The sequence below is a fragment of the Miscanthus floridulus genome, chromosome 5 (genome assembly GCF_019320115.1).
Source record: "Miscanthus floridulus cultivar M001 chromosome 5, ASM1932011v1, whole genome shotgun sequence".
Lineage (NCBI taxonomy): Eukaryota > Viridiplantae > Streptophyta > Magnoliopsida > Poales > Poaceae > Miscanthus > Miscanthus floridulus.
Window position 1 is genome coordinate 22,193,805 of NC_089584.1, and position 23,050 is coordinate 22,216,854.

General features: G+C 46.1%; 1 protein-coding gene and 2 pseudogenes across 1 annotated transcript; 1 reads left to right on the top strand and 2 right to left on the bottom strand.

The window, feature by feature from the left end:
• Nucleotides 1-2,444: 2,444 nt before the first annotated feature.
• On the bottom strand, nucleotides 2,445-8,914 carry LOC136454397 (UDP-glycosyltransferase 72C1-like). Its single transcript, XM_066454840.1, has 2 exons — nucleotides 8,590-8,914; nucleotides 2,445-2,839 (listed from the first exon to the last, which is right to left on the bottom strand). The coding sequence occupies exons 1-2, from the start codon at nucleotides 8,912-8,914 to the stop codon at nucleotides 2,445-2,447; spliced, it is 720 nt and encodes a 239-aa protein (XP_066310937.1).
• A 2,444-nt stretch (nucleotides 8,915-11,358) lies between these two features.
• LOC136454398 (phospholipase D alpha 1-like) lies at nucleotides 11,359-12,965 on the bottom strand (annotated as a pseudogene).
• A 3,131-nt stretch (nucleotides 12,966-16,096) lies between these two features.
• LOC136454399 (alpha-1,3-arabinosyltransferase XAT3-like) lies at nucleotides 16,097-20,586 on the top strand (annotated as a pseudogene).
• The last annotated feature ends 2,464 nt before the right edge of the window (nucleotides 20,587-23,050 follow it).

Genomic DNA, 23,050 nt, shown 5'->3' on the forward strand with positions numbered 1-23,050 from the left:
GATTGAAGCAGTTTTCAGATACTATCCTGAAATGTCATAGTTGATAAGACTCACCGGTAGCACTCCAATAGGATTCCACATTGCATTTACATCAATCCAACTAAAGCGAAACTTAGTTGCCTGTTCGGTTGGCGGTTCGTATCGTTGCTGGTTCGTGAAGAAGTACTGCGCTGGTTTGTGTGAGAGAAAAATACTATTCCGGCTGGAAATTTACGATCGTTTACGACAAGCCACAAGCCAAACGAACAGGCATAATTGTGCCCCTGCCTAACCAATCATGTGGGCGCTACTATGGGGCAACAATATTAGTGGTCTCGCATGTCCAGTTTCTGTGTCATTTAAATGGACCCATTGCTAATGCCTACAGGCGGAAGAACTTCTGAGGGATAAGGGCAGCCACAATGGCACAACAAGAGAGCGGTGGGATGTGAAAGTGGACCATGTTGACCTGGCACTACTACATTCAGACCAATCACAAGTGATTCATAAAGCCCATCACTAGCGCTTTTTTTTGTCTCGGCAGTAAGCTGTCGGTGGTGATGATAATCTCATCACAGGCGGCATGCAACCGGTGATGAATAATAGCTTATCATAGTCGGTTCGTATTACCAGCCGACGGTGATTTGAATTTTCAAAATTCTCAAAAACGGGCCAAAAAAGCAATTTTTTTTCAATCCTGGAAAGCCCCCCTAGCTCCAGCTTCATGGTACCAGGAAGCCGCTCTAGCTCCAGCTCCAACTCCAACTCCACGCTATTTTTCATGGTACACGGTGCTGGGATTCGAACCTAAAACCTTTATCATTTGCTCCTCTAACCACTCCACCCCTAAGTCACTTGTGTCTATATAGCATATCAATTTTCCTAGTACTCACTTTTTAGGATTTGAAATGAATGTTTAGAACCCTAAACGGCTTCAGATGAAAAAGTCGTAAACTACAAATTTGTTGTTCTAATCGAGATCTACAAGCTTTAATTTTTGTTGTTTCGCCATCCGAGGTCGTTTAATAAATTTGAATTTCAAAACGTCAAAACTTCAGCAAGACTTTTGGGATCTCAAATCATTTCAAATGAAAAACTCATCAACTACAAAGTTGTTGTTCTCATCGAGATTTATAATTTGGTTTTGGTCGACCATCCAAGATTGTTTGAAAATTTTGGTTTTTAAAATTTTAAAACATCATATACAAATTTGAGACTATAAATGATTTCTAATGAACTAGTTGTCAACTACAAAGTTGTATAGTTTTGGTCATTTTTTCATCTAAGGTCGTTTGTATAATTCGAAAATTTTGAATTTCAAAATTTGAGTGCTTTAAACATAATTCTAGAACCGTAAATGGTTTTCAAATGAAAAAGTCATCAATTACAAAGTTGTTGATCTCAGTCGAGGTCTACAACTTTTACATAAAGTTTGTTTTTATCTAACTTTATTTGAAAAAGTTATGAATTTATTTATACTGTAGCATGGTTATCACCGCCATATCATACTGACGGTGAAAATGTCTTCACCGCTGGTTCATATGGCGATGCGGCAGTGATGAGGAGCACATTATCACCGCCGGTTGGTGGTGCAAAGCAACTGTGATGATGGACTATCACCGTAAATTACTAATAATTAGGGGGTGAATTAGACTTTCATTAGCACAATGTGCTCAGTCAAATGATGTTGCTGAGTTTGGACATGTATGGTGCAACCCATGATGATATTCACTTTGCCCTTTTAAGACGATAAACTAGAATTATCTGAGATCCTAGCGGCGAAAGTAACAAGTATCACTGCCAACAAGCATCACTGCAAAAATAGGATATGAATTATAGGTATAGAAAACTTATTACAGCTAAGACAAGAATTTGGTTAGCCTGAGAGAGAGACTTGTGCAATGTGAAAGAATTGATGCATGCAGAAACTGTCAAATAGAAACTGCTTGCTCAACACAAACACATGCATTAAAAAACACCAACATATGATCATTATTGTTTAGAACACTGACACATGATCAGCGTGTATCTGCAAGACTACAAGGGATTGCAAACACTACACTGCTTCCAGTCACATACACTGACTGTACAATTCAGTAAAGAGCCGCAGTTTGTAAATTGTTCTGCAGGAAAAACACATTCTTTTATTTCTATATTTTACAGAAGCTCAAGTTGCAGCAACCAGTGGTAAACACCTAGAGCTAGATCAATCTGTCTTTAGGCATTTGCAGAAGCCAGGCGAGCATAATTTAGCATTCATTTGCAATGGCGCACAAGATTCCAGGTAAAGATCGAGCAATAAACGAAGTTGTTCACTTCAACGGAGATTCATCGCCCGCAAGAAATCCTCCATCGCCTTCCTCGACGACACGCTCCCCTCCTTCCAGGACACCTCCATGACTCCATCACCTTCTTGATCTCCCTCAACCGCCGCCGCATCTCTACGGCCTTCGCCGTCTGACCCATCACCGTCTCCACCACGTCGGAAACCGCAGTCCCTGCTTACGATAGTGTCCTGCACGTTCCCCCCTCGCCATTTCCATGCACACACCCCACTCCACTTTAAGCATATTGGCGTTGTAGAACTGCTCGCCGGAGAGCGGCCAGCCTATGATCGACACGCCGTGCGTCGCATTTTCCAACACCGAGTTCCACTCGCAGTGGCTTAGGAAGGCGCCTGTCGAGGCGTGCGCCAGGATCCTCACCTGCAGTGCCCACCCGCGTGCTAGGAGTCCTCTGTTGCTCGTGCGCGCCCTCTCCTCGAACCCGTCCGGTAGAAACTGGTCGGCCCGGAAGTCGCCCTTGATTTCGCGTCCGAATGGCGACCTGACAGCCCAGACGAACGGCCGGCCGGCTGACTCTAAGGCCAGTGTGTAACCATACTACGATATATCAACTGTAATATGATAGAGTATTTTGGTAAATACGGTCGCCGTCGGCCAATCAACGAGATCGCCGAACGTCGCCGCCACCGTCACCCTCAGGCACGGTCAGACTCTCGTTCTCGTCTCGTCCTCTCACCACTCCTCTGTTGCTTACAAAAGGGGCCACAATGGGCTGCCCTCGCATCTGGGCCACACAGGGTCTACTTTAGATGATCCAGTCCGGCTCAAAGACTCTACTACTGGGCTTCTTGATACGTTTGGCTCCTGGGTTCCTTCCCGCCAGCACCCCTTCAGTGCTTGCTTCTCTTTTCTTACCATCATCAGGTTTAGAGATATCACCATCAGTAGTGGTCGTCGCCGTGCCACCGGGGACATCCCTTCCTCCTTTAGAACTAGCTTGATGTCAAGCTGGTGCACGGGGAAACTGTTGCTGTAGAGATTCTTCATCTTCCCAGGTGGAGAGAGTGGCAGGGAGGTAGGACCAGCGCACCAGAACTTGAGGGATCATACGATCATTGTGCTGACGAAGCCGACAATCTAAGATTTATTGAGGCACTTGCAACTGATTAGAAATGTCAAGTAGCTCTTGACTTACCATAGCAGCAGATGGAATGGCTTTCTTGAGTTGTGATACATGGAACACTGGATGCATAAGACAATCTAGAGGTAGCTACAGACGATAAGCTGATGGACCAATCTTTTCAGTTATTAGAAATGGCCCAAAGAAACGAAAAGCCAATTTGTTCGAAGATCTGGGCGCCAAGGAAGTCTGCACATATGGTTGGGATTTAAGATACACAGAGTCACCCGGTTGAAATGATCGAGGTGTTCGATGTCTATCAGCCTGAGTTTTCATTTTGTTCTGGGCTATGACAAGATGCTGACGGACCAGTGCTTGCATTAGAGATCTTTCTTCCAACCATCCCTGAAGGTCACTGGATTTACAAGCTTGAGATATATCAATACCAAAATGCCTTGGTTCATGACCATAGAGTACTAGGAATGGACTTTGACCAAGAGAAGAATGGAATGACGTGTTATACCAGTATTCTGCCAATGCAAGCCATTGAGACCATTTTGCAGGACAAGCATGCAGGAAACACCTTAAGTAAGTTTCAAGACATTGGTTAACACGCTCTGTCCGCCATCCATTTGTGGGTGATAGGCACTACTCATTCTCAAGTATGTGCCAAGGAGTTTAAACAACTCTTGCTAAATGTTGCTAGTAAAAATTTTATCCCTGTCTGAAACCATAACTGTAGGGAGGCCATGGAGTTTGAAAATGTTGTTCAGATAGGCTACAGCTACTTGAAGAGCGGTGAAAGAGTGGGAGAGAGGAACAAAATGAGCATATTTTGAAAATTTATCTACCACCACTAATATGCAGTTTATCTAGCAGACTTTGGAAGACCCTCTATGAAATCAAGAGTTACAGTGTGCCAAGCATGGTCAGGGATGGGTAAAGGTGCCAACAGACCTGGATAAGCCACTCTCTTGGCCTTTTCTTGCTGACATATAGTGCACTGCGCAACAAATTCTTGGACAGATTGTTTAAGCTTGAACCATGCAAATAGATGTTTGACTCGCTTATAAGTGACCTCATAACCAGAGTGGCCGCCAATAGCGCTTGCACGGAGAGAGGAGAGGATCTTAGACTGCAAGACAGGCTGATGACCCACCCAAATTATCTCCTTGTATCGAATGATGCCATCCTTCAGCGAATACAACCCACTTGGAGAGGAAATAGAGAGTTCAGACAATAGTTTAGTAGCTTGAGAATCTGCTGTATAAGAATCTTGAATCTCTTGAAGCCAAAGTGGTCGCACTGTGGAAATAGCAGAGATATCATAATAGATACTCGTGAGAGGGCATCCGCTACTTTGTTATCCACGCCCTTTTTGTACACAATTTGATATGAGAGACCTATCAATTTGGTTAATGCCTTATGTTGGATAGGGGTTGATAATCTCTAATCATCTAAGTGAATTAGACTTTTCTGATAAGTGAGTATGGTGAAAGAGGAAGATTGCAAATAATGGCGCCAATGATCCACCGCCATCAAGATGGCCAAACACTCCTTCTCATATGTTGAAAACCCTTGAGCCTTAACTCCAAGTGCTTTACTCACATATGCAATTGTGTGACCTTGCTGTTGTAGGACAGCACCAATGCCTTTGGCCGAAGCATCTGTTTTAATAGTGAAAGGCAAGTTGAAATTTGGTAATGCCAGAACCGGTGCTGAAATCAATGCCTTCTTGAGCGCCTGAAAAGCAGCTTCGGTTTCTGATGTCCACACGAACAGAGTTCCCTTTTTTAATAAGTTGGTAAGAGGTTTGCACAGAAGCCCAAACTATGAAACAAATCTTCTGTAATATCCCACCATGCCTAAAAAATTGTGTAACTCCTTTATGTTCTGTGGTTGTGGCCATTCTTGGATAGAGGCTATCTTTGAGGGATATGTGGCGACACCTTGCCCACTGACAATGTGGCCCAGATAAGATAATTGTTGTTTTGCAAATGAGCACTTGGACATCTTGACATGAAAATGGTTTTGTTGCAGTATACTGAAAACTTCTTGTATATGCAAAAGATGATCTTCCTAGGATTTACTATAAATCAGAATGTCGTCTATAAAGACGACCACACATTTTCTGAGAAAAGGAGCCAGAATCAGGTTCATAACTGTTTGAAACATTGTTGGACCTCCTGTGACTCCATACGGCATGACCCTGTACTCATACTGTCCATTATGAGTCTGAAATGCCGTTTTGAACTCTTCCCCGACGGCCATGCGTATTTGATGAAACCCAGAACAAAGGTCAAGAGATGTGAACCAAGAAGAACCATGCAATTCCTCTAGAAGTTCTTCAATGATAGGCAGGGGGTACTTGTTCTTCTTTGTCAGTGCATTCAGTGATGAGGACATGACACCCATGCATATGACCATGTTTGGCACATGGTATGGAGGTGTAGGAGGCTAGCAAGGGTGTCCAAGTCAAGAAGGAGGTCTGAGGCTAATTCGGTTTGAGTCCCCGAGGTGGAGGCCCAAAGCAACTCAAGTTCGAGTCTGCCTCGGCCTCCAGGACCAGTCTGCCTTAAACTGGTCACCCAGGACGCATCCAGACTCCGTTTTCAATGATCCACATATGGTTGGAAAGCTATTTTGATAATGAAGCCAATCCAAGTGGTCTCACGTCAAAATACCTTCAGAATCAACAGGAATCATTGAAACAAGTCAGCATCCAGAATCTGTCAGGGTGCTACGACACCGTCTTTTGGTCCGTTGGACCGTGTATCGTGTTTGGGTCCATTAGGGGCGCGTCCAGGGGGTGACGCCTAAGACTCTATAAATAGCAGCCGTCGCTCTCCTTAGGGTTTGGGTTTTGTTTAGTTCTTGATTTCCTCGTGAAACAGACATCGTTTTGCTGTAACTGTGCTGCCAAGGCTGCTTGCTGTGAACCAGGGCCCCAGTTCTTGATCTTGTTCATCTGTGGCGATTAGTCCTTTCGAATAAAGACTTGAACTTCTTCTCGTTATCATAAGCCTTATATTTATTTGCAATTTCAGATTACGTTCATCCCATTCTTGCTTGTGTTCTCGATTCGCTTGCAGGAAAGCCTTCTCGGCGAGGTCAATCGCGTTCATGTGGTTGATAACCAACGGAGCAGTGGTGTAACAGTTGCGGGGGTCCAAATCAGTCTTGGTTCGAAGCTTAGATCGTGAACGTCGAGTCTTCACCAATTGACTCTATCATACCTATCGGAAGATCGGGCCTAGTCTACATCAAGTGGTATCAGGATTCAGTCTACGAAAATCAACGCATAAACGCCAATCCCCAGTTTTCTTGCGCACCAGTAAGGCAGGAGATGAATAAGGACTTGTACTATCTTGAATCCATCCCTTCTCGAGCATGTCAGCTATCTGATTCTTGATCTCTGTCTTCTGGGCAGGGTTGTAGCGATAAGGTCTGAGGCAAAATGGTTGAGCGCCATCTAATAGTAGAATGGAGTGGTCGCCCAACCGTGAAGGTGGTAGTGTGGTTGGAGGCTTGAAAACTGGCTTGAATTGATCCAGCAAGTGTTTAAGATCCAGAGGTAATGACGATTCTTGAGGTGCAGAAGGTTCCATTGCTTGAATTTGTACCAAATATAATATGGAGTCTGTCTTTGTCAAAGGCGAGCAACTGATTGTGAGTAACCGGAGGCCCTAGTTGGACAGCAGTAGGAATTCCTTGGAGAGTTATTAGCTTGTCTTGATAGGAGAATTGTAACCATCTATCCACCCAGTGAATTTTCATAGGGTTGTGGGTTTCCAACCAGTCCATTCCTAATATGATATCATAGCCTCTGATTGGAATGATTTTTAGTGTTGTACAGAAAGTATGCCCTTGTGTGCCCCAGACTTGATCACGTAGCTCATGAGTACAAGACAGAACCTCTCCATTAGCTACTCAGACAGTTACTGACTGAGATAGTGGTTGCCATGGAGAAACATTAGCTGCAACCATATCATATTTGAGCTTCCAGAATCAATCAACATAAATACTTCTTTTCCTTGAAGGTAACCTCTCAGTCTGATTGTTCTAGAGCCTTCAATGCCATTCAGAGCTTGTATAGATATAGCCATCAGATCATCTTCTGAGTCAGATTCTACAGCTTCTATTGCAGTTACTAGATCTTTATGATCAGCAATACATTTCCAGATGTCTTCTATAGCATTGAGAGAGATAGAAGGAGGACACTTATGGTTGGGTCCCCATTTTTCTTCACATTTGAAACACAAGCCTTTGGATCTTCTATAATTCTTCAAAGCGGTCAATTTATCCTCCCCTGTATGCTTGGTCTTGCCAGGATCAGGTGGCTTCTTATCTTCGACAACTCATGCAAAATTAGAAGATGTTGCAAAAGGTGCTTTGACAGGTTCTTGATTGTTTCTCTTTGAATAAGATCCCAAATCAGATCTCCTGATAGGTTGGTCTTGAGAAGCTTCTTCCTACAAAAAGGCCAAAGAGCTAGCAGTATCTAAATCTTAAGGTTTGTGCATCATAACCACCGCACATACATCCTTTTTAAGACCATCAAGAAAGCGGTTTGTAATAACAGTAGCAGGAAAAGATGGATCGTGGGCTAATAACTGATGGACAATGTCACTGATTTGTTCAACATATTCAGAGACAGTAGTGGTTTGCTTAATGTGGAAGAAATGTCGCAATAGGTGATTGTGTTTATCTTTGTCAAACCTATTGCAGAGAGCTACAACAAAGGATTCCCATGACATTTTACTGATGGCAGTTGGCATAGTCTGAAACCAAAGTGCTGCTGAACCCACTAGACGCATAGTAGCTAAACAAACCCAAAGACTTGGATCAGTTTGATAGACATCAAAGTATGTTTCACAGCGTTTGATCCACAAACATGGGTTAGAGCCATCAAACTTATGGAATTCAACTTCAGGAAAGGGTGTGAGGGGTGGGTAGTGTGAATAGTGTAGCCGATCACAGTGCCTAGATTCATAAGTATGAAGTAGAATATGAGTGGATTTGGGGGGGGGGGGGGGGGGGGGGGGGGGGGGGGTTGGTGTCGCACGTGTGACCGGGGCCGGTTCCGGGGCAATAGTGTACACTGCCCCAAAATCAGCACCCCGGTGAGAAGTTCGCTTGTCGTGGTCTAACGACCCAGGTGCCGCCCTTGCGCGGGTGAAACTCTAGGTGAGCGGAGCTCGGCACCTTGACGCTCAGAGAGGCAAAGTGGTCCTCCTGAATTGCCGTGGTGAGCGAAGGTGACTTCCCCAGACTGCTCCCCATGGGTTGGTTCCAGAGGTTGGGCCAGCGAAATCCGAGACCCCAGAACTTTCTCGATGCACTCCCCCAGATTCAGCACGGCATGCTCCAGCTTGTGGACTCTGTTTTCAACTTCGGGCTTCCACAACAAGTCCGTCTTCATTGCAGTCATCTCCATCATCGAACTCTTGAGCTCGTTGATTCCCTTGGAGTTTTCTCCCAGCAACGCCAGGATTTGCCCCAACTGCTCTTCCTTAGTGATTGAGGCCATCTGTCTTCGGGTGAGGTACTGATGCGATGCCAGAGTCACAAATTTCCCCACAAATCGATTCGCAGGCTTGGGAATTACCGAGAAATCGCTAGCGGCAGCAGCTCACTGCCCTCCAAGGATCTCAATCGAACCCAAAGCGTTTGCGATTTTGATCGATGGAATGCGGAAATTCGAAGAACCAAGGATCGAGAGGCAATCTGATACCAGATGTAACCAGACTATGATATATCAACTGTAATATGATAGAGTATTTTGGTAAATACGGTCGCCGTCGGCCGATCAACGAGATCGTCGAATGCCGCCGCTACCGTCACCCTCAGGCACGGCCAGACTCTCGTTCTCGTCTCGTCCTCTCACCACTCCTCTGTTGCTTACAAAAGGGACCACAATGGGCTGCCCTCGCATCTGGGCCACGCAGGGTCCGCTTTAGATGATCCAGTCTAGCCCAAAGACTCTGCTACTGGGCTTCTTCGTACGTTTGGCTCCTGGGTTCCTTCCTGCCAGCTCCCCTTCAGTGCTTGCTTCCCTTTTCTTGCCATCATCAGGTTCCCTTTTCTATACGAGCAGAGCACATGACAGAGCTGGCACTGTGTCCTTGCTACAGGCAGCACTGCAGCATAGAGACAGACAGCAGCGGCAGGCAACAAGGACAAGCAACGGCAGACCACAGCTCGGCCTCGGCTTAAGGCGCACGAGGGCAGCAACAGCAGCGAGTGCGGCCAAGGTCTGGAAGGACGAGAGCGGGCCGACAAGGAAGCAAGCGCACGTGGGCGGCCGGACAAGGCGTGCGCAGGGCAGTGCCAGCGAGGGCAGCACGCCAAGGTCACTAGTTCGGCGGGACAACGGAGGCAGGCAAGGATGAGACCGCGCAAGGCAGGCAAAGAGACAAGACAAGAGGCATTGAAAAGCCGGCACGCAAGGTAGAGCGGGGAAAAGAAAAAAGACCTGCTGCATGTTTGAATGCTCGGTGCGACTGCCGTTCACCTAAAAAAAAATATCAGTACAAGACAAGAGGCAGGCCGTGGTCCGCCGGGGTGAAGGGCAGCACGTGGAAGCCGAGGAACGATGAGTTTGAGTTGGAGCACGCGGTAGTCCGGAGGGCGGTAACGTTGCGCGGGGTGGAGACGAGGGTGATGGCGGCGTCGGGGAGAGCGCCGTGTAGGAGACCGGCGACGGATACGAACGCGGAGAGGTGGCCCTGACCGGGGAACGGGAACAGGACGACATGCTTGGCGGCGGCGGCCATCATTGGGAGCAGCTAGCTAGCTTGTTGGCTTGAGCTCCCGCAATGTTGAAACAAGCGATGCTCCCTGCTAATATGTCACAGGACATATAAATCGATTTCAGACTTTATTAGGCTGGAAAGAAAATGTTTAGCCATGGTTTCGTAGAATCCACAATCTAAATGGAAAAAATTGCTAGCATGGTGTAATTAGTTGAAGTGTTGTATTCCAACTATTTATTATGCGATGGAGAGGAATTTTACAGCCTGTTCGCTGATTGGTTTCAGCCAGGACTTATCAGCCAGCCAACAATGTTTTCTTCTCACAACAAGTTAAGCTTATCAGTCCAGAAACCAACCAACAGACATGCCGTTAGTTTGTGGCATCAAAGGCAAGTACTACTACTAGAAACATATTTTACTTATTCGAAGCATCGTACTAGTCCTCCTTTCTCACTTTACAGGGCGTAAAAATACAATTCTCGTTTCCCAAGAATTCAGACAATTTAAAGTTTAATTAAAATTATATAAAAATTTATTAACCATTATAATATAAAATAATTGCTATTAAATTGATTATAAAATATATTTTTTGTTGAACTTAATTGAAAACATAAATATTAATATTAATTTATTATAAATTTGGTCAAAGTTAAACTAATTTAACTCGCAGGCATCCCATAGTGGATTAGTTGCATTCTTTTAATAACGGAGGTACTCCATCCATTACAAAAGAATGCAATTCTCGAGAAATCAAATGCTTTCAAATATGACCAAACTTATAAAAATACTAATATTTATGATACAAAATAAATATCATTAGATTCGTTATGAAATATACTTTCGTAATATAATAATTGAGTAAAATATACCGGAGGTCCATTAACTTTCGGTGAAGTGTCATCTAGATCCATCAACTTTGAAACTGCATTTTTTGGTCCATTAACTTTCGTTTTGTGTCATCTAGGTCCATCAGCTTTGACTCTTGCATTTTTTGTCCATGAACTTTTAAAATGGTTCACTGCAGGTCCACGCATGCATGCACGCACGTCGGCTTTTTGCGTCGGTGGAGCCATGCCTGCACTCCGCCTTCGCTCGTCTGCCGGGCATGCATGTGTGTTTCCCTGCTCGAATCATGATAGGGGCGCATCGCCACGCGGCTGCCCGACGCGGCCGTCGACGACCTTCTCATCCCGAGCTACTCGTACCTCGTGGGGACGCTCTACGACATGGCGCGTGGCAGGTCCAGCAGCGGACGGTGGTGGCACAGACTCGCCGGCCACGCATTGAGCAGAGCCCCTGAGTTCTGGTCCTTGCCGCTAACGAGCCCGGCCCTGGTGGCGTCGTCTGGGGTGTCGGGGGACCCGAACGCGGTGCCGCCGTCGATGGAGCGGAATAGCTGCACGTTCCACGTCTCGGGGTCGTCCGGGAACGTGACGGGCGACGGCGGGATGAGCTCGTCGGCGAGGTCCCGGAGCTGGATGAGCAGGTCCTTGCCGCCCTGCTTGCGCCATCGCTACTCGAAGTTGTAGAGCACGTCCCATGCCACAGGGCCCTCGAGGCGGCAGTGGATGTCGTGCCACGGCTCCCTCGGCCCGCCCTTGGCGATGGCGGCCGTTGCGAAGTTTGGCTGGTGGAAGTCGTCGTGGTGCACGCCGTCCAGCGTCCGGAATAGCGAGTGGGACGGCGTGTCGTAGCGGCCGTCGCAGAGGTCCAGCCCGCCCACGAAGCTGAGGATCCTCTGCTGCCGCTGCGACGACCGCGACACCGGCATGTCATGGTCGACGACGACGATCTTCTGGTGGTGCGTGAACATGGTGGATATCTGCAGGTCCTGCACGATGCTCCCTGAGTCGTCGGGGTTCCGCGGGCACAGCACGCATTGCACGTCGGTGCCCTGGAAGTAGTTCATCGTCTCCTCGTCGTGGGTGGCCATGAGCCCGTCCTTCTTGAGCACCCCTACGGAGGTGCGATCGTCCCAGACGAGCATGAGCACGCGGACACCCTCGCCAGCCTTCTTCTTGAGCAGCTCGCCGAGCGTGACGCCGCCGACGGGCCTGGACGGGCGGGCGCCGTCCCTGAGCAGCGTGATCTCCGTGTACACCGACCACCCGGTGATGTAGATGAGGTGCTTGGCGCCGCTGATGGCATCGAAGATGTCCTCCCAACACTGGTGCGCCTCGTAGCACCTGCCGCCGTCGAGCGGGATCCGCGGGACGAAGCCGTCGGGGACGTGCGCGTCCTGGTACTGCGTGACCCTGCACCCCTGCCGCTGCGAGAAGAAGGTGTAGGGCACGCCGAGGTACTTGCCGCTGCGCACGCCCCTGCCCCAGCTCCGGTCCTTGGAGATGTCAAAGTACTGGAGCTTGACGTGGACCTTCCCGCCGCTCTCGAGCGGCTTGCGGTCCTTGCCATCGCCGCCGCCGCAGAGCAGAGGCGCAGCCAGTGGTCCACCTCGTGGCCGTCGAAGATGTCGCGGACGGGGAGGTAGGCGACGCCGACGGTGGAGGCGCCGATGGGGTTCTTGGCCCGGATGGTGAAGACGACGTCGGAGGCGAGGTGCGCGCAGTAGACGTGGAAGGACTCGTACCACCGCGGGCTGGCCGTCTCGTCGGGGAGCGTGCGGGTGCGGCCAACGCGGGCCTTGCCGAGCTCGATGGTGGCGTAGATCTTGCTGGTGCCCTTGCCCACGCCCACCGTGTCCTCGATCGTCTCAACCAGCTTGCGGAGGAACCCGGGAGCCTAGCTGCTGGGCCTGCTGGAGTTGGACAGCTCCTCTGCCCCAAAGATGGTGACGTGAAGCGAGCCATGGAGCAGTATCCTCGCCATCCCTCGCGTCGATTTCAGATCACCTGCACATACATACGCAACCAGAGCCAATGTATGATGGCAAACGTACGTACAGATTCCAGCAGGAAAACACACATGCATACCCGGCAGACGAGCGACGGCGGCGAGTGCAGGCATGGCTCCACCGACGCAAAAAACCGACGTGCGTGCATGCATGCGTGGACCTGCAGTGAACCATTTAAAAAGTTCATGGATCAAAAATGCAAGAGTCAAAGCTGATGGACCTAGATGACACAAAACGAAAGTTAATGGACCAAAAAATGCAGTTTCAAAGTTGATGGACCTAGATGACACCTCACCAAAAATTAATGGACCTCCAGTGTATTTTACTCATAATAATTTAGATACATAAATACGAATATTATTTACTGTAAATTTGGTCGAATTTAAACTACTTTAACGGACATGGATACTACCTATTCATGATTCTGGGTTGGTGTGATGTACTCGTTCTGTCCGACAAGATTGGCCCTATCCGGCTCGCTGAAATTTGGTTGATGCTGATATTGATGCTAATGTTGATTTCTTATGAGAGAAAAACATTGTTCATTCGTTGAAAATATTATTGAAGTAGTGCTGAAAAACAGGCTCAATTCTGACTTTTTTGTTGACCAGTCAATATTGAACATAGTTTGACTTTAATTCAAATATATTATTATAGTTTTTTTTCTAGGATGGGTAGTAGCATTCAATCTAGCCAGTCCACTGTCCTCAGTCGCAACTCACAAGTAGTACTCTAAGTGACGAGTCATTCACACTTAGCGATATTATTTTTTTTTACCGTTGTAACGTACGAGTACATCCACGTCTGATACGAATCATATTACACTCGAAGCTCATATATTCGTTTGAACTTATCAGCACGGCTTATCAGTCTTGGTATAGTGTTTTTCTCTCATAAGAAAACAGCATCAGCCGAACAGCTTAGACCGGATCCACGTCTCCGCGTCCAATACAAAGTCTTTGGAGCTCATGTGTCTGTGTCCGATTAGTGATGTTCAATTTAAAAAATTATGACCCTGGTGCAACGTACGGTCATATATCTAATAATAAAAAATATTAGTATTTATAATACTACTAGGCATACTATGGAAATATTTATTCCACCATAATATTTATAAGTATTTAGAGTTTAGTATTATAATATCAATTGACATACTCTTTTATATAAAATATGACATTAAAATTATATTCTTTTTAGGACAGCAGGAGTATATACCAACTGTCAGACATGCCGATCACTTTCTCTCCGGCCAAGTGCTCATCGCAATGGGCGAGCTCGCCCTCAAGGGGAGCAATCTGGAGCCCAGTTCACTCCACGGTCCACGCACGAACTTCTCCGGAACGGTGATTCTTTGGTGATCCATCAGTGGAGTGACTCGGCGTCACTGTCGAGCAGCTTCTATTTGCATGCCTGTTCGGTTGGTATTAAAGTCGACTGAAACTATTTTATTGTAATAGAAAAATATTGTAGATTCTAGCTGATAAGCCGACTGATAAGTTCAAACGAATAGGCCAGCAAACGGGAAGAAGGCGTCGTAATTATTGACGATCCATCTGAGGCGTCGTGGGTAGGGATGAAAACGGGATGGATATTTTCCGACCGTATTCGAAACCGAATCCGTTTAGAGGGGTTGAGATCTGTCCGTATCCGAATCCGGATATCTAACGTCCGATACCGTATCCATATCCGAATACTCAAATCGTATATTTATGATGTCGATATCCAATCGTATCCTATCCGACATAGTTGACACTATCCGTATTCGAATCCGAATCCGGACAGAAATATGAAAACAAATGTAATATCGGTGATATCCGTCTGTATCCGATCCGTTTTCATCCCTAGTCGTGGGCACGCGAGGCTGAGCTAGGGATGAAAACGGTACGGATATTTTTCGACCGTATTTGAAACTGAATCCGTTTAGAGGGGTTGAGATCTGTCCGTATCCGAGTCCGGATATCCAACATCCGATACCGTATCCGTATTCGAATACTCAAATCGCATATTTATGATGTCGATATCCAATCGTATCATATTCGACATAGTTGACACTATCCGTATTCGAATCCGAATCCGAACAAAAATATAAAAACAAATGTAATATCGGTGATATCCGTCCGTATCCGATCTGTTTTCATCCCTAGGCTGAGCCCATATACGAAGGACCACCCCAAGCGACGGAGACTATTAAAAAAATAGCTTAAACGATGGAGACTCTTGATCCATAGACTAAAGTTTAGTCTATATCACATCAAATATTTAAATATCAATTAGCAAGACTAAATATAAGATAATTATAAAACTAATTACATAAATTATAACTAAATCATGACACGAATTTATTAAACCTAATTAATCCATAACTAGTATATGTTTACCGTAGCATCACATTCGTCAATCATAGACTAATTAGGTTTGATAGATCCGTCTTGTGAATTAGTCTTCATTTATGTAATTAATTTTATAACTAGTCTAAATTTAATACTCATAATTAGTATCAAACATTCGATATGGCAGAACTAAACTTTAGTCACGTGGAAACAAACTATGGTCCGGTGCAGCATTGGTGGCCTACAGCCTGTTCGTTTGGCTAGGCTCGTTCGTTGCTGGATCATGAAGAAGTACTGCTGGCTGGTTTAGTGTGAGAGAAAAATACTATTCTGACTGAAAATTTACGATCGTTTACGAGGCAATAAGCCCAGCTGATCAGGCCGGCGTGGGACTCCGATCTCTAGATCAGTCAATATTTTTTTTTAGTGTAGATCAGTCAACAGTTGCTTGTGAAGCATTTAATTCACTCGATATATAGCCGATTAAGTAAAGAAACCAATCGAAAGACATTGTTAAGTCAATGGTACGCCACCGAACAACGCAGAGTTGGGCAAAAAAAAAAAAATCCACTGGCTTCGTTTTTCGGGAAAAAAACAAATATCCCACCAATAGCACTGTTCCCGTTAGGATACACAACCCAATCCGATCCCTCACTGTCACTGCGCGTTTTTGCTCAGTGCTCACCACCACACTTCGACTACGACGACGACGACTGGCAGCTGCGGCAGGTAGCAGCGCTGAGCTGCTTCGATCGAGGAGACGCGCTGGGAAGAGCATGAAGAGCTGGGCGCCGATCAATCTGAACGTCGGCCTCGTCGTCGGCGTCCTCTTCGTGCTGCTTACCTATCTTGTCCTCTCGCAGCAAGCTGCGAGCAGTGGCCTCAACGGTACTGAATCCTTTCACACTGCACATTGGCCATCTCAAAGGGCAGATCATGAGATGAGGACAGCCGTTAAGTTCTTGCTTGTTGCTTGTTGATATGCAGTTGCCGCTACGGTAGCGCAATGGATCATGGACATAGCCCTGTTTGCTAGGTTGAAAGTATTATTGACTGATTTGTTGTGAGAGAAAAATAATGTTCATTGGCTGAAAAAGTACGGTTTATAAGCCAAACGAACAGGGGTAACGGTCCTGGTAAAACATGTAAGCGCTTCCACCACAAAGTGTCCAGTGTGGCCATTCTCCTATATGTACTTCATAAACTGACGAACAGTTCTTGTTTGTTGCTTAATTTACAGTCGTCGCTTCAGACCGCGGAAAAACAGGCGGCTCAAGATTCAGATGGATCAAGTGAGCATCCGTATTGTTTCCATCAAATTTGCATCCTTTGTTCAGACACCCTATTCAGGGGAAACGTGGGGTTTTACGCGTAGCAGAGATGGAAATGGATACTAGCCTACTACTTTCTTCGTTCCAAATTATAAAATGTTTTAAATTTCTCTAACTATACACATAATTTGATATACACTGTATCCAAATATATAATAAAAATAATATATATAGAAAATTTAAATCTTTTTATAATTTTAAACGGATGAAGTAGGTAATACTCACCGGATTCGACCTTATTATGTACAGATTTAATTTAACAGATCTAAATGAAATCATGGTTGGGAAATGAATTAGAAACTGGATGTCAGAATAGTTAGATCTAGGTTCGAATCGTGATTATGAGTAATGGATTAGCATCTACTTAGATCTAAGTTACCAAATAATAGTGATTCTGGTCAAATATTACAAGATGATCGGAAAAAAAGGGATGTTCGGCACAGCTGTTTCAGCTGTTGCAGGCTGCAGCTGTGCCCTGTTATTCTCTCAGCCAAACACTGTACTAGCAGCGTCAGATACTAACAACGAGGCCTATCTTAAGAAATGAGCATGATGCCATGATGGGATCAAAGTCAACATGCGGCAAATACTTGAACCATGGCACCAACGTCTCGGATATTAAATTTAGCTTTTTTTCTTGATCATGGCAAAATAACATGCATTTGGTGCCTCTTAAATTAACATTTGAGATTAATTTGTTTACAATTCACAATAACTAACATTAAAGTAATTGAAAGTCGGCCCACATATGTTAGCTAATAAGCTTTATCTTAGCTTACCATCTTATTATTACTAATTCAAGACCCCTTTATAAAAACATCCATATTAATCTTTACCAAGTTATTTTTGTCAAGGGAAAAATAAATTCTAGAAGCTTTCATAAAATCTAGACTCAATTGTTGGCAACAATATAGTGTGCTTTCTATACCCATCTTTGTCATTATGAAAAATAACTTAAAATAACTTCTAAATATGATGTGAGTACTGAGTTAGTCACATGGGTTGCTTTTTGTTTCATCTACTTTAGTCATCCCCCTTGAATATATGAGCTTATGTCCCATTACCATAATGTTTGCTTTTAATTTAGCGGACACTTGTTTTTTTTAATAATATGAATAGATTGATCTTGATCCTATATACATCATGTTCTATGACTTTTGTAGATACTTTTATTTTCCATACACATCTTGTATTAAAGCAATGTTTCTATATTTTCTCTCTCTTTTTCCTATTGTATTTTGTATCAAAATATTATTTGAATTGCAACTTTAAACATTTACATGCATGTAAAGTGCAATACATTTAGTTGCATTTATCCTTAACAATGGCACTGGGAGACCAAGACTTGAGTATAAATCTACTTTGTGTAGTAGTAGCGGTGGATAATTCATCAACATGTATATATTGAGCCATATTGTTTTATTGTTATTCATTTTGTATTTTCTGTTGAGAGCAAATGGGGAAAGTTTCTTTGTAATTCAAGTACTAATGTAACAGCTAGATCTTTTCCGCCATGCATATCACATATACCTGCATGTGGGAGCAATGTGCATATCATTTTTCATATATGTCTATCTACCATGGAGATATTTTCTTAATTGGTGAGACATGACATAACACAATAACAATACATGTTAAATTAAAATCTCTTTGTTTCAAACTGTAAGTCATTTTTGCTTTGCCCTAAGTCAAGTTTCTCCAACTTTGGCCAATTTATAGAAAAATATATTAACATTTATAATATCAAATAAGTGTTCTATCAAAATATATTTTATGGTGTATTAGTTAAACGAACCTTGTTTGATGTTGTATGTGTTTACGTATTTTTCTATAAACTTAGTTAAACTTGCAGAGGTTTGACTTAGTGTAAAGTTACAACGACTTAAGATTTGGAATGGATGGGTACAAGATTACAAATAAATAATGAATATTATGCCATTGTTGATCACACACGTGTAATGAATATAAAACTACTAGAAAAATAATTTTGTGCCAATACTTTTATTTTCTAGTGAAGTGTAGTAGGAAAAGTTACTTAATATGAACATTACTCATCTCTAAATACTACTCCCTCCATTCCAAATTGTAAAGCCGTTCTAGTTTTTCTAGATACATAGTAAAAGCTATGTATTTAGAAAAGCTAGAATAACTTGCAATTTGGAATAAAAGGGGTATTTTTGGTAGAACAAAGTACTAATGTAGATTGTCACACATGCACACATGCTTACACATCCTTTGAATGTATGCACGTATATCATATCTCTATAAGCACCTACATGAGATTAAAAGTTTCACTATAAAGAGGCATAAGTTGCTTAGGTCCCATTCGGCTTGTTGAATCTTGACTGAAATTGACTGAAAAACACTGTTTTGGTTGAAATGTTTGAGAGAAAAACACTGTTCCGGCTGAAAAAGAAGCCGAACAAGCCGGATATGGGATAAGCCGAACAAAATATTTCTAAGACACTGTTTCTATTAGTGGGATTTAAGAAACAAAATATTTCTAGAACACTGTTCCGGCTGAAAAACACTGTTTCTATTAGTGGGATTTAAGAAACGGAATATTTCTAAAAACATTAATTGGTGACAGGTCCAGCGTCCACAGGTTACAATATTTTTTAGACATATCTTTGTATTTTCGTGATCAACACATCATGCACATCTCTATGGTAAGGTAGTACTTAAAGCTCGAGTTCAAAAGAACAATGTTAACACTTATGCTATTTAAGCAGCAGGTGAATGTTTCCGCCTTCTTGTCGTGTGCAGCAGAGAAGGGCAAGGTGGTGTACGACACCAAGGGATCCTACTCCGAAACCTGCGAAGTCGATGGCGACGTCTGCATCAACAGCACAGCCCTGTCGGTGACCCTCGTGCCGGCGAGCTGGTCGGAGCGCCGCGAGTGGAGGATCTGGCCATACTCTCGCAAGAACATGCCCGACATCAAGATGGTCACCGTGACGCACAGCTGGAGGACAAGGCTGCCGCCGCGCCGTGCACGGAGACCTACAACATACCGGCGGTCCTGTTCGCGCTCGGCGGGCTGACGGGCAACTTCTGGCACGACTTCGGCGACGTGCTGGTGCCGCTGTTCATCGCGTCCCGGCATTACAACGGCGAGGTCCAGTTCCTGATCAGCAACATGAAGCCGTGGTGGCCCGCAGCGTACAAGACCATCCTGCAGCGGCTGAGCAAGTACGACACCGTGAACCTCGACGTCGACGACGACGCGCACCACGTGCGGTGCTTCCCGCACGTCACCGTGGGGATCCACAAGCACAACGGCAGCCTGAGCATCATCCCGGAGGGCGCCGGGCGGCCGCCGCCTCACCATGGCCGACTTCAACACCAGGTTCATGCGCGAGGTCTACGCGCTCCCGCGAGACGCGCCGGCCAGCCTGGTCCGGAAGCCGGGCAAGAGGCCGCGGCTGCTGCTGGTCCACCGAGGGCACATCCGCCGGTGCATGAACGAGCAGGAGGTACTGCCGGCGGCGGAGGCGGCGGGGTTCGAGGCGGTGGCGGTGGACCTGCGGCGCGACGTGACCGTGGACGCGCAGGCGCGGACGGTGAACTCGTTCGACGTGCTGCTGGGCGTGCACGGGGTCGGGCTGACGAACGCGGTGTTCCTGCCGCCGGGCGCGGTGCTCGTCCAGGTGGTGCCGTACGGGAAGATGGACGTGATCGCGACGCTGGAGTTCGGCCTGCCGGCGAAGGAGATGGGGCTCAAGTACCTCGACTACGTCGTGAGCGCGGAGGAGAGCACGCTGCTGGAGTTGCTGGGGCCGGAGCACCCGGCGATCAAGGACCCGGATTCCATCCACCGCAGCGGATGGGACAAGATGACCGAGTTCTACCTCAATAAGCAGGACGTGCGCGTCGACGTCGCCCGCTTCGCGCCCGTCCAGGCCCAAGCGTTCGACCACCTACGCCAGCAGTAGCGGGGCAGGGAATGCATCCATCTGACTATCTGAGGACTAACAGCCATATATTGGTATGTACAAGTACCACCAACGCCCAAACGTTCGACCACTTGTACACGTAGGCTCATGCTTGAGTCTCGAGTGATCCGTCCTTTATGTTCTGTTTTGTAAAAAAGTTGCAAGACAACCACGAGAAAATTGCATATTTAGTACTCCAAACAACGCGCTTCGTAAATATAGGACTCCAAACATTATCTTCGTAAAAATAACCCTTGAAACATTGGGTTCTTGATTTCCATGACATTTGTTGTATTTCATCTCTTTTTAATTCCTAATACATGTATTTCCTACCTAAACTTACCATTTTGCCCTTCTGCCTTACGTACCCATCTGCATGAGCCGAGACCGACGTTTGGTTTTCCATCCGTCGTTTCATGTCCACGCCGCCGCCCACCACATTGTTCCTCGCCATGGAGCCCCCGCCGGATCCTGAAGGGCCGCTGGCCTCGTCTGCCCTCGCCATGCTGCCCGCGGCCACGACGGCCGCCTGTGCCCTGGCTACGCAGGCCTCAGCCATGGTCGCGACGGCCGCTTGTGCCCTAGGCGCCGCCCTCAGCCCTGGGCGCGTCGGCCGGCGGTGGCCTGGCCACGCTACCCGCAGACCTAGGCGCGCCGGCCGGCGATGGCCTGGCCGCGCCGCGCTCAGACCTAGGTGATGGCCTATGAAGGGACCGTGACGCCTAAGAGGGGGGGGTGAATTAGGCAACTTAAAAATCTAACTCTAAACTATGGCCTCTTTTTCTAACCTTAGCAAAACCTATGCAAAAAATAAACTATCTAAATGTGCAACTGCGGTTTTGCTAGTGTGTTGCTATCTCTACCGCAAATGTAGTAAGGTAATCAATGTAAATGCGGAAGCTAAAGAGCAAGGTAGAGATATGCAAACTCCCGTCGACGACTTCGGTATTTTTACCGAGGTATCGAGAAGCGCGCAAGCTTCCCCCTAGTCCTTGTTAGAGCCCCTCGTAAGGAATCCCTCACAAGGGCCAAGCTCCCGGTCGGGTAACTCCGTGGATAGCCTCGGGCCTTCCCCATGCGCAAGTGGGTCTCCGACGTGCCTTCCGGCAAGCCTCTCTCGGATGTTCCCCGCCGTCTTCACTATCAAGCTTCCGGTCGAAACGCCGCAGGCCTTGTTCCCTCCGGTACACGGTGGCGGCCACACCACAAACGCGGTTGGTGTGATCTCGCAAGACTTCAAGCCCCTCCAATGTATAACACTTGTGCTCGCAAGCACGGGGTGGCAAGAGGTATGCAAACCTCACTAAACACTAGGCATACACCTAGAGCAAGCGCATAAGCGGTGGTCTAATCAACATAAGCACTTCGCAAAGCACTTATGCTAATCACCTAATAAAATACTAAGCACTATGCATGTGAAGATCACTAAAATGGTGTATCAATACCCTTGGTATGTTTCCTCAGCTCCACGTTCTTCAAATGGCCGGTTGGGGGTTGTATTTATAAGCCCCACTGAGAAAGTAGCCGTTGGGGTCGAACTCCAGCGAAACTGCTACTGACCGGACGCGTCCGGTCGTCCCGACCGTTGAGCCGGCAATATACTGATCGGACGTTGGCCAGCGTCCGGTCGCCTGCCACCGGATGCGTCCGGTTGCAGATTTGCCGCTCTGGAACCTTACTGTAATCGATCGGACGCTGCTGTCCTGCGTCCGGTCGGTTGCCGCCAGCGTTCGGTCCAGTGTCCGGTCGCCTGTCTGCCAAGCCACTCACCCAGCGTCCGGTCGCAGCGTCCGGTCCTGCATCCGGTCACCATAGTGAGCTCATTTCTTTGTGATCTTGCATACGGCTGGGTTCCAATCTTCTTGCTTGGACTTCGCTTGATCTCTTGGGTCTTCTCTTATGCTCCTAAGGTCTTGCTTGAGGTGTTGATCATCGGATCATCACGTTGCCTTCATCTAAGTTACGTCTTGCACCCTATTGAACTACAAAACAAGCACTTGCATATTCATTAGTCCAATTTGGTTGTGTTGGTCATCAAATACCAAAATCCAAAGTAAATGGACCAGGGGTCCATTTTCCTTACAATCTTCCCCTTTTTGGTGATTGATGCCAACACGACCAAAGCAAGCAAATAATAAGAATGATGAAGTTAAAAACTACCTACTTACTAGGATGCAATGCAAAGGGCAAGGTTATTTGATGCTAATTGACAGATACCAATTGTAACTTTACTTAAAAGCTTGTCTTGCCCTTACAAATGACCCCATGTGATATTATGGATTAAAGCCTAGCTTTCTAAAAAAAATTCTCTCCCATTACTTAAACCAATCCATAATTCACTTTCCTCCCTTTCTCGGACTATTATCACTTGTAGACGTCAACTTGATGCTTGCCTTTGGTCCTTCAAATTCTCCCCCTTTGGCACCAAACACCGAAAAGGAAGACATTAGTAGCACAAGGGAGG